Below are 12,500 nucleotides of genomic sequence, written 5' to 3'. Positions count from 1 at the left end.
TTTATTCATTATTGCGTTTGGTGTTTGGGACGTGAAACATTTTGAAGCGGAAATCAGGAACATCCAATCGAAATTCTGTTAGTATTAACTGCGGAAAGTAGATATCATCATCATCATCGTTTAATGTCCGTTTTCCATGCTAGCATGGGTTGGACAGTTCAACCAGGGTCTGGGAGGCCGGGAGCTGCACCAGGCTCCAGTCTGATCTGGCAGTGTTTCTACAGCTGGATGTCCTTCCTAATGCCAACCACTCCATGAGTGTAGTGGGTGCGTTTTACGTGCCACCTGCACAGGTGCCAGACGAGGCTGGCAAACGGCCACGATCGGTTGGTGCTTTTTACGTGCCACCAGCATGGAAGCCAGTCAAGGCGGTGCTGGCATCGACCACGTACGGTGTATACAAATGTATAATTTTTTTAATTTCGAACTATATCGTGTTTATTATGTAAGGCTTGACTTGTGGAAAATACCAATTCCATTCTCTTAGTATATAATTAACATTATTACAAGATTAACGATGAAATTTAATTACTCAGTTAAGGGTTAATGAAAAGATTCTTAGATAAAATTCTTTTGGTGCTTTGGATGAATCTAAATCTGAACGTTTCAACCCTATTGTTGACATATACACAGTGGTATCAAAAAAGTTCCCAAACTTGTTATGTTTAATAAAAAATAACTTTGGAGTAAAGATTGTTTGCCAACATAACATGGCAGTCCTGGTTTAGGACGAATGTTGCTGTAATTTAGCCCCAGGAGACATCATCTCCAGCTGGCCATATGACACGATCTGTGTCCTTATATTTTTGAACAAGGGAATCTAGCACCCCAACTCAGCTCAAAATAATATTCCTAGATTCCCTCGTTTGAAAATATAAGGACGCAGATCGTGTCGTATGACCAGCTGGAGATGATGTCTCCTGGGGCTAAATTACAGCAACATTTCGATTTCACTTGCCCCTACAGGTCTTCGCAAGCAGAGTTTCGTGTCCAATGAAGGAAAGGTATGCATAAGTGGGTTGGCTACACCCCTGGCATAGGCCACGGGTTATGGTCTCACTTGGCTTGCCTGGTCTTCTCAAACACAGCATATTCCCAGCACGTAACAAAATTTGTTTCAACACAAAAATTCACATCAAGAATCTTGCAGACCAAATGTGAAAAAAGTAAAATATTTTTGTCTTAATTAAGCTGGAGTTTGGAACATTAATCAACATGAATTCTTAATGGAAAGGTTTTAATTTTCAATTTGGATCACTTCAATCCCTGCGTTACCGTATTTCTGTTGAAATGCATTGTTTTCACTTCAATTAGTTTAAAAAGATAATGAATAATTTATTGAAATGTTATTGTCATCGTTAAACTGGTTTTTAGATCATAAATTAACATGAAATTTTGATAAGTTTTAATTCAATTCACTTTAAAAGAGGAAGTTTGTATCGCAAGACCAGGAGTGGTTTCAGGTATGACAAGAGTAAATGCAAGTGGTCCCAGGTGGGTAGGGACAGAATGATTAACACATTGGAACAGAATCCTGGACAAGATACTTCAATGTGTCTGCTTTTCAACTTGGGTGTCTGAGTTCAAATCTTACCCACATATCGGTCCCAAGTGATGTTTAACCTTCAGAACCCCAGCGGCCGCTATTCTGGCCGCCAGCCATAGATATAGACACCCTAGCATTTCTATGGTGAGTATGGTATTGGAAGAAAGATATTGGCTCCTGGCAAACCACTGTGTCTACATCCAAGGTTTCAATTCCTGTTAGCACCCATTTCCCTTCACTTCGTCAGAAACCATCATGACTGTTTTGCAACCACATGGTACCAGGTTCAATCCCACAGCACAGCACCTGTTTTCAGCTTAAGACCTTGAGCTGACCAATGCCACAAGAGTGGAATTTGATAGACAGAAACTATGTATCGTTCCACTACATACAGAGCCCTCTGTTGGTTACAATGACAAACGTTCCAGTCAATCCAATCGATGGCACAGCCTGCTCATGAGATTAACATACAAGTGGCTGAGTACTCCACAGATAATCCTTTACCAGCCAGTATTTTCTACATTGCAAAGCCAGACAGTAACTTATGGTTTGACTGCAACCACAAGCGCCAGTATTGGCGATAAAACAAAAAATTGTTAAAAAATGGTAAGGACAGTACTGCCCTCTATTTGGCATTTTATTTCAATATGAAAGACAGAAAAGACATTTTAGAGACCCTGAAATAATATTAGGTGGGAAATCATCTTTTTGGCTCTGGGAATCTGGGATGATTTTAGCAGTAACATTGCAGGGTCGGATTTGAAGAGATTTAGCTGTTATTTCTAACATTATCAAGTGGCCACAATGTATGTCGTTAGCACTGTTAGCACCACCGTATTCCACCACAAGCATCAATAATCACACAACCTCCATCTGGTGATGACCATTGATAACAACTGACCAAAATCCTCCCCCACCCCCACCCCTTCTACCTCCCACCCCTGTCCACCCGACCGAACTACCTTCTGGGGGTTGGCCAATGATACTTTGATATTTATCATATACATACATACATACATACATTATATATATATATATATATATATATATATATATATATATATATATATAATAATACATACATTATATATATCTTCCTACCTCTCTCTCTCTCCGTTTCTTTCTTCCCCTCCATCTCCCTCCTTCCTCTCTTCCACCTCCACCCCACCCCCCACCAATATGTATATGTATTTTTTTTTAATCTCTTTTTTTTATCATTAACATCTTGGTTCCAGAGCTGGCAACATCCTCTTCACCGATTGTGTGTACTTTGTATGGGTGGGTGTGTGTATGTATGTATGTATATATATATATATATATATGTATGTATATATGGGTGTTTATGTCTGGCTGTGTACATATGCCTTTGTGTGTGTATACATGCATTTATGTGTGTGTGGTGTGTGTATATATAGACATGTGTGGGTGTATATATGTGTGTGAGTGTGTGTGTGTATATGTATGTACAGGTGTGAGGGGATGTATGCACATATCTCTGCACACGTGTGTGTATATATGTATGTGTGTGTATATATATGTGTGTGTGTGTATATATGTGTGTGTGTATATATGTGTGTATATATATATGTGTATATATATATATGTGTGTGTGTATATATGTATGTGTGTGTATATATGTGTGTGTGTGTGTATATATATGTATGTATATATATGTATGTGTGTGTGTGTGTGTATATATATGTATGTATATATATATATATGTATGTGTGTGTGTGTGTATATATATGTATGTATATATATGTGTGTGTGTGTGGTATATATATGTATGTATATGTATGTGTGTGTGTGTATATATGTATGTATATATATATGTGTGTGTATATATATGTGTGTATGTATATATATATGTGTGTGTGTGTGCATACATGTGTGTCTGCTGTATATCTCTGCCTGATATCCCACCAGATGCTCTCACTACATCTATCCCCTATTATATAACCAAAGTTGATATCCTTCCTTCATCCCTTGATAAAACTATTAATCTCTCACGCTAATCTCTTTTATTCATTTATTTCTTACTTTTGGCATCGGGGGGGGGGGGTTCTTCTTCTTCTTTGGCTTCACATCCTAACTCTCTCTATCCACTCTCCTTCTCTCTCTTCCTCTCTCTCTCTCTGCTCTATCTCTCTACTTCCTTTTCCTCTCTGCTCTATCTCTCTACTTCCTTTTCCTCTCTGCTCTATCTCTCTACTTCCTTTCTCTCTCTGCTCTATCTCTCTACTTCCTTTCTTTCTTTCTCTCTCTCTCTGACCCTCTCTCTCTCTCTCTCTCTACTCCCACTATCTCTTGCATTATCTTATTTCCTCCCTATCTCACATCTCTTTCCACACACACACACACACACACACACTCTCTCTCTCCTCTCTCCCTCCCTCTTACTTATGCACTCTCTTGCTTCATCCTTTCACTCCCCCTCTCTCTATCAACTCCCCCTTTCTCTATCTCTCTATTTCCTTTCTTTCTCTGCTGCTCCTCCCTCCCCCCCTCTCTCTCTCTCTCTCTACTCCCACTATCACTTGCATTAGTTCATTACTTCCCCCACATATAGACACCCACTCTCTCTCTCTCTCTCTCATTCCCTCTCCCTTTTACCCATTCACTGTCTTGCCTCCCCTTCTCACTCCCCCTCTCTGATTCCCCTCTATCACCTCTCCCTATCTCTCTACTCTCACTATCTCATTACTCCCTCCCTATTTCACATCTCATCCACACACACTCTCTCTTTCACTCCTATACTGTTTTGTTTCTCCCTCTCACTCCCCCTCTCTTTATCCTTTCTCATTTCCTCTTCGTCTCTCTCACTCTCTCTCTCTCTCTCTCTCGCCCACACAGTCTCTGCCCCTCTCTCTCTCTCTCTCTCTCTCTCATCCACACCCTCTCTCTTCGATTTCTCAGTCTTCCTTCTTACTCTCCCTATATTTCTCCTCTCCCCTTACCTCTGCTTCTCTATTCTCCCCCTCTCTCACATCTCTTATACCCCCTCCCTCTCTGCTTATTCCAACATCTCATTTTCCATCTTTCATCTTTCACTCACTGGACTGTGGCCATGCTGGGGCATCGCCTCAAAGGGGTTCTATTCAGTCAAACCAACCGACCCCAGGACTTACATTTAAATCCATCAATCTCTTTTATTCTTCTATTTGTTTCAGTCATTTGACCGTGGCCATACTGGAGCACCACCTTAAAGGGTTTTTTAGTTGAACAAATTAACCCTAGGTCTTATTTTTTTGTAAGCCTAGTACTTATTCTATCGGTCTCTTTTGCCGAACTTTTAAGTTGCAGGGATGTAAACACACCAACATTGGTAGTGAAGCAATGATGGGTGAACAAACACAGACACAGCATACACACACACACATATACACACACACACACACACACAATAGGCTTCTTTCAGTTTCCATCAACCAGATGCACTCACGAGGCTTTGGTTGGCCCAAGGCTGTAATAAAAGATACGTCTAATGTACCGTGCAGTGGGACTGAACCTGGAACGATGTCGTTGGGAAGCAAGCTACTTTACCACACATTATGCCTATATGCACACACACACACACGACAGGCTTCTTTCAGTTTCCATCTACCAAATGCACTCACAAGGCTTTGTTTGGCCCAAGGCTGTAATAGAAAATACGTCTAATGTACCGTGCTGTGGGACTGGAAACATTGTGGATGGGAAGCAAGCTACTTTACCACACAGCGTGCGACAGGCTTCTTTCAGTTTCTATCTACCAAATCCTCTCAAGGCTTTGGTCAGCCTGATTCTATAGTAAAGTGCCATGCAGTGTTGGTAGTAGAATGTCGAGGTTCCATGCAGTGGGACTGAACCCAGAACCATGTGGTTAGGAAGCTAGCTTCTTACCACACAGCCACACCTGTGCCCACATTTACTAATTAATTAATTTTTTCTTTTTTTTTTTTTGAAAATTATATTTTCAATTTTTGCTGTAGCTGGGGCACAACAATAGCTGCGTGTGTCTAACAAGTTGACTTCCCAACCAAGTGATTCCAAGTTCAATTTCATCACCTGGTATATCTTTTTTTTTTTTTCTTTATTGTCCACAAGGGGCTAAACACAGAGGGGACAAACAAGGACAGACAAAGGGATTAAGTCGATTACATCGACCCCCAGTGCGAAACTGGTACTTTATTTATCGACCCCGAAAGGATAAAAGGCAAAGTCGAATTAGGCGGAATTTGAACTCAGAACGTAACGACAGACGAAATACCGCTAAGCATTTCGCCCGGCGTGCTAACGTGTCTGCCAGCTAGTTTCAGGCTTGACCAATGCTTTGTGAGTGGAATTTCCGAGGAGAAACTCTGCGGAGTGCGCACGCATGCATGTACATGGTTCACTTCTAAACCACATGGTTGTGGGTTCAGTCCCACTGCATGGCATTTGCTTTGCAGATGTTTAACATCTAGCGGTTTCAGGTTCAAATTTCACCATTTGACACAGTTCTTTGTTTTCTGAGTTCAAATACCGGCTCTTGAGGACATTTTAGCAGAGTCTTCCTCTATTGTAAGTCTCAAGAACCGGTCTCTGGTTTCCAGATATCTCCCTCCTTCCCTCCATCATTCTCTTCTGTCCTCCGTCTCTCCATATTTCTCTCCCTCCCTCCCTTCTCTCCATATTTCTCTCCCTCCCTCCCTTCCATATTTCTCTCCCTCCCTCCCTTCTCTCCATATTTCTCTCCCTCCCTCCCTTCTCTCCATCTTTCTCTCCCTCCCTCCCTTCTCTCCATCTTTCTCTCCCTCCCTCCCTTCTCTCCCTCCCTTCTCTCCCTCCTTCTCTCCCTCCTTCTCTCCCTCCCTCCCTTCTCTCTTTCTTGCCCTCTCTCTTTGTCCTCTCCCCCTCTCTTTCTGTCCATCCCTCCATCTCTCCAGCCCTCCCTCTTTCCCTCTCATCCACACCCCTTTTCTCGCCCTCCCTGCCGCCCTTCTCCCCCCCACACTTGTCTTGCACACCTTGCAAAGGGTCACAAGCATTACCTTCCCTTTTGACTAAACAATAAATTAAAGAAAAAAAAGGTTTGGTTTGAAGGGGATTTCGGCTGTTATTTCTAGCATATCGATCAGCCATTTTGGGCGTCCACATTGGCCCTAGCACCAGTCATGTCCATTGGCAAAGGGCAAGGTGGCGGTGGAGATGAAGAGCAAGGAGTTGGGGATTAGAGTAATGTAAGACAGGGGAGCAGTGATGGATCGAAGCTTGTGGTGGGGATGGGAGATGAAAAATGAGACGAAGGTTAAGTTAAGTTAATTTTTTGGCTCAAAAAGCAAAAAGCAAGGCCATGTAGGGGGACATGGAGTTATGTACAGGGAGGGTGTTCATGCAAAGAGTTCAGGCCATTTGTGGTCAAGAGAGACTTTGAACTGAGCGGTTGTCGGCATCTTCACTATCTCGTCTGGCAGCTTATTCCACGGATCCACAACCCGGACGGAGAAAACCCCTCTCCTTCGATTGAGATGAAATCGTTGCAGATAGAGCTTTTCGGAGTGACCCCGCAGCCGATGCTCTGGAGCAGGAGTGAAGAACAGCTCTTTTGAGAGGTTACACTTTCCGCTTATGATGTTGTGAGCAAGAATGAAATGAAGTGATGGTGGGAATTCAATTCTTTTACTTGTTTCATTCATTTGACTGTGGCCATGATGGAGCTCTGCCTTTAGTCGAACAAATCGACCCCAGGACTTATTCTTTTTAAGCCAAGTACTTATCCTGTTGGTTTTCTTTTGCTGAACTGCTAAGTTACGGGGATATAAACGCACCAACATCGGTTGTCAAGCGATGGTTGGGGGGACAAACACAGACACACAAACATATACACGCACACACAATAGGCTTCTTTCAGTTTCCATCTACCAAATCCACCCACAAGGCTTTGGTTGACCCGAGGCTATAGTAGAAGACACTTGCCCAAGGTGCCACACAGTGGGACTGAACCCAGAACCATGTAGCTGGTAAGCAAGCTTCTTACCACACAGCCATGCTTAAATAGAATTCCTCCCCCACCCCACACCCTTCCTTACCAAGATTTTTCTGTTCTCATCTGCTTAGCTGAAAGAAATCAACACTTATCATCGCAGACTTGCCACCCCCTCATTCGTCTCGAAAACTAGCATCCTCTTTAAGTACAGGTAACCAAATTACCTAGCCACCTGCCCCCACCCAGGGTGTTCTAAATTTCATTTGTTGGTGTTCTGAGTACAAGCCAGTGTCATTCACCTCTCCTCGTTAACCTCTGTTGCTGACTCTCAGGAATTATCACGCTAAGGATGGAATGGTAAATTTCCACATTAGGGCCTCATCTACCCTCCTCCTCTTCTGCCTCCGCCTCTTCCTCCCCACCCTCCTCCCTTCCCCTTCCTCCTCCTTTCCTCTTCTGTCTCCTTTCCTCCTCCTTCCTCTCCATTCCCCCTCTCCTCCTCTACCCCACTCCCAATCCCCCTCTTCCCTCCTCCTTCACCTCATTCAACTTCCCCCTATTTCTGCACCCGGCCTCTTCATTCCTAGTCTGGAGTAAACTGCATAATTTAAACAGAAACAAGCTAAGAGAAATACCCCAGTGGTCAGTGTCAGTGAACAAGACAAATACAGGTCTATTGCTGCAGTCTGAGTTCAAGTTCCGGCGAGGTCAGCTTCGCCTTTCATCCTTTCGGGGTCGATAAAATTAGTACCAGTTGAATGCTGGGGCTGATGTAATTGACTCATTCCCACCTTCCCCCAAGCTGCCCTTCTGGCAAAAATTTGAAATTATTGAAGGTGGTGAGCTAGCAGAATCGTAAGCACGCTGGACAAAATGCTTAGCAGTGTTTCGCCCGTTGCTGCGTTCTGAGTTCAAGTCCTGTGAGTGGATCTGGTAGACGGAAACTGAAAGAAGCCCGTCGTATAAATATATATATATATATATAGGCGCAGGAGTGGCTGTGTGGTAAGTAGCTTGTTTACCAACCGCATGGTTCTGGGTCCAGTCCCACAGTGTGGCACCTTGGGCAAGTGTCTTCTACTATAGTCTTGGGCTGACCAAAGCCTTGTGAGTGGATTTGGTAGACGGAAACTGAAAGAAGCCCGTCGTATATATGTATGTATATATATATATTGTATGTGTGTTTGTGTGTCTGTGTTTGTCCCCCTAGCATTGCTTGACAACCGATGCTGGTGTGTTTACGTCCCCGTTACTTAGCGGTTCGGCGAAAGAGACCGATAGAATAAGTACTGGGCTTACAAAAGAATAAGTCCCGGGGGTCGAGTTGCTCGATTAAAGGCGGTGCTCCAGCATGGCCGCAGTCAAATGACAAAACAAGTAAAAGATTAAAGAGTAGATGGTATTTAGTGTTTGCTATTCAAATCTGTGCCTTGAGCAGGCTGAGGTATTTCTCTGGCTTTTGTTTAAGGTCTCAATTTTGTTTTGTGAAAAAAGTAGGGTTTACTTGGGGTTAGTTGCTTTTAGTTTACTTTCCACTTCATGCTCCAGTGGGCCACACCCACCAACAGACACAACCCAGTGACCAGCCAGATTGTTTTAAGCTCCCTCTCCACCCCCTCCAGCCTTGTTCTTTTGTACTGGTTTCCTCACTTACTTTTGCCCCCTCTTGCTCCCCCACCCCTTGTACCCCTATTTATTTGTTTGTTTGTTTATTTGCCTCTGTGACTAAATCCCTTTAGTATTTCCTCATCACAAATTACCTTATTTTTCTTTTGTTTTTTGGGTTTTGTACAATTTTTTTTTGTGCCAGAGAAGAGGTAGAATGTGTGTGTGTGTGTGTGTTATTTGTATGTGTTTATGCAGGTGTGTGTATGTGTTTACGAGTATGTATAGATGTGTGTATATGTGAGCAGTTTTATACATGTGTGTGTGTGTGTGTATGTGTGTGTGCATGTATATGTGTGTGTACATGTGTGTGTGTGTGCATGTATATGTGTGTGTACATGTGTGTGGGTGTGTATAAATGTGTATACATGTGTGTATGTATTTTTGAGTGTGTGTATAATGTGTGTATATATCTGTGTGCATGTGTATATGTGCAAGAGGTGTGTGTATATTTGTGTATGGTGTATGTATAATATATATGTTTATATGTATTATGTGTGTTTGTATATATATATACATACTTATTTGTGTGTGTATATATGCATGTGATGTGTATAATACATATGTGCCTGTATGTATTTGTGTGTCCTGGATTATATTAAGGGGTTCTTTGTTCAACCTGTACCTGGTTACCTTAAATCAGGGAGAAAAAGTTTCATGGCCAGAGTTTGACCCTTGGCTCACTACCCCACCCTCAGCACCTGCTCCCTCATGAAACAAAAGCACTTTTCCAGAGCAAAATTCTCAAATTTCCATAAACCCTGTCCACTGCCTAATAATCTGGGGATTTTTTTCTCTTTTTCTGGGAATGGATGTCCCAGAATGATGGTCTTACCATCGAAACATCCTCTGTTTCCCTGCACAGAAGGAAAATGGGTAAGTGGTGAGATGATTTCCCTGGAGTTCAGGAAGATTGGAGAGGTGGGGAGTGTGGGATTGTTTAGAGGGAGGGTAGATGCTTGGATGCACATGTCAGTGTGTGTGTGGGTGTTTGGGTGGTTCGGAATGTTTTGGTCTGGTCTCACTTGAGTGGCTTTGAAAGTATTCTTTTTCCTGTCCCCACCTCACCTGATTCTCCAACCCAGGCTCCTTTCTTGTGTCAGTGTCACTGGAATGAGTGGGTGTTAATCCTTCTTAACCTCCTTTATCCATTTAATTTAATCCTTCAATTCAAAAATTGCATACAAATAGTTTATTGTGTATATATGTATATATAATTGTGTGTATGTATGTATGTGTGTGTATATATATATATATATATATATATATATATATATATATGTAAAAAAAATACAAACTGGGACAAGAACGCAAAACATTTAGAAGACAATACAAAAAACACGGACGGGACATTCAAAGCCTTCAATCTTCAGTCAAGAACCAGATCATCCTTGCAATTTCGGCTGATTAATCTTGAGATTGCTCCGATCTGGCCAGCCCCAAAGGAAAATCTGAGCCAAGCGCATTAGATTCCTTGGAAGAAAGCCTCGAATGTATACAAAACAAGGACGGAAAAACGGACGATGTTACACGAATAAAAATACAATACGTAAAAACAATAATAATAATAATAATACGTATATATATATATATATATATATATATATATGTGTGTATATATATCATCATCGTTTAACGTCTGCTTTCCATGCTAGCATGGGTTGGACGATTTGGCTGAGGTCTGGTGAACCAGATGGCCGCACCAGGCTCCAATCTGATTTGGCAGAGTTTCTACAGCTGGATGCCCTTCCTGACGCCAACCACTCCAAGAGCGTAGTGGGTGCTTTTTACGTGCCACCGACACGAGGGCCAGTCAGGCGGTACTGGCAACGGCCACGCTCAAATGGTGCTTTTTACGTGCCATCCTTGTCACATTCCGTCGCATTCTGTGCCATGTTATATTTCCCTGACAATTATGTTAAGGGTTATGCATGTCTGTGCAGTACTCAACCACTTGCAAATTATACACACACACACACACACACACACACACACACACACACACACAACACACACAGGTGCATGTGTTTGTTCTTGTGTAGCCCATGATTTTGCCTGATTGTGCAGACCTAAAGACACTAGTACAGTTTGAGTTATTTAGTCAGTTAGTTAGTTAATTTTTTGGCTCAAAAAGCAAAAAGCAAGGCCATGTAGGGGGACATGGAGTTATGTACAGGGTGGTGTTCATGTAAAGAGTTCAGGCCACTTGTGGTCAAGAGAGACTTTGAACCGAGCGATCGTCGGCATCTTCACCATCTCGTCCGGCAGCTTATTCCACGGATCCGCAACCCGGACGGAGAAAGCCCCTCTCCTTCGATTGAGATGAAATCGTTGCAGATAGAGCTTTTCGGAGTGACCCCGCAGCCGACGCTCTGGAGCAGGTGTGAAGAACAGCTCTTTCGTGAGGTTACACTTTCCGCTTATGATGTTGTGAGCAAGAATGAGATCACCACGGCGGCGGCGTTTTTCTAGAGAATAAAGGTCGAGCGTCTTCAGCCGTTCTTCATAAGACAAATTCTTGAGACCAAGAACCATGTGGGTAGCCAGCTTCTGGACTCTTTCGAGATGTTGTATGTCTTTGAGGAGATAAGGAGAAGAGGCTTGAATCCCATACTCCAATATGGGTCTCACCAGTATGACATAGAGCGGTAGGAATATGGCTGCTGTGAGCATTCCGAATGACCGTCGAATCAAGAACAGAATTCCGCGTGCTTTGTTGGCAGCTTGGACGCCATGGGCCGAAATTTCTAGCATTCTCAGTAATCCTCCTCCATACTGGACCTCCCCCCCATCTCATTGGCTTTGTGTTTATGTTTATGCCAGTCTAACACCTATTGTTTTTTTTTTGTTTTTTTACAGATGTCTCTATCTTCCATAACTTAGTGCTTTGTCAAAAAGAGATTGATAAAATAAGTACCACACTAAAGAAATAACTAGGGTCCAAGCAATGAGCAAAAACCCTCAAATGTGATTTCTGCTCTCTCGTTAGTTAATTCTAATGGGAGGTCACTGTGACTAAAATCTTAATTAATCTTTCTAATTAATGATTGCTAATCTAAACCGTTGTATCATATTTTTTTTTCCTGTTTTCTTCTTCCATCCAGATGGTTCCACCCAAACATATGGGGTATCGATGCGGAGAGCCTGCTCATGGAGCGAGGCTTCGATGGAAGCTTCCTCGCTCGCCCCAGCATGAGCAACCAAGGAGATTTCACTCTATCGGTCAGGTAGGTACTGCTTATGTTGTCTTCTCATACTTTTTCAAGTGTATATATATATATATATATCATCATCATCATCGTTTAGCGTCCGCTTTCCATGGTAGCAATGGGTTGGACGGTT

The 12,500-nt window shown here is 42.6% G+C and overlaps 1 protein-coding gene across 1 annotated transcript in view; it reads left to right on the top strand.

Moving 5' to 3' along the window:
• LOC115224801 (tyrosine-protein phosphatase non-receptor type 11) overlaps positions 1–12,500 on the top strand; it is an 85,382-nt gene that overhangs the window by 27,744 nt on the left and 45,138 nt on the right. Inside the window, exon 2 of the mRNA XM_029795724.2 lies at positions 12,263–12,385. Coding sequence (XP_029651584.1) covers positions 12,263–12,385 — 123 coding nt within the window. The remainder of the gene's footprint in view (positions 1–12,262; positions 12,386–12,500) is intronic.

The sequence above is a fragment of the Octopus sinensis genome, linkage group LG26, assembly GCF_006345805.1.
Source record: "Octopus sinensis linkage group LG26, ASM634580v1, whole genome shotgun sequence".
Classification (NCBI taxonomy): domain Eukaryota; kingdom Metazoa; phylum Mollusca; class Cephalopoda; order Octopoda; family Octopodidae; genus Octopus; species Octopus sinensis.
The sequence above is the reverse complement of the archived record's forward strand: the minus strand, read 5'-3'. Positions and strand labels throughout refer to the sequence as shown.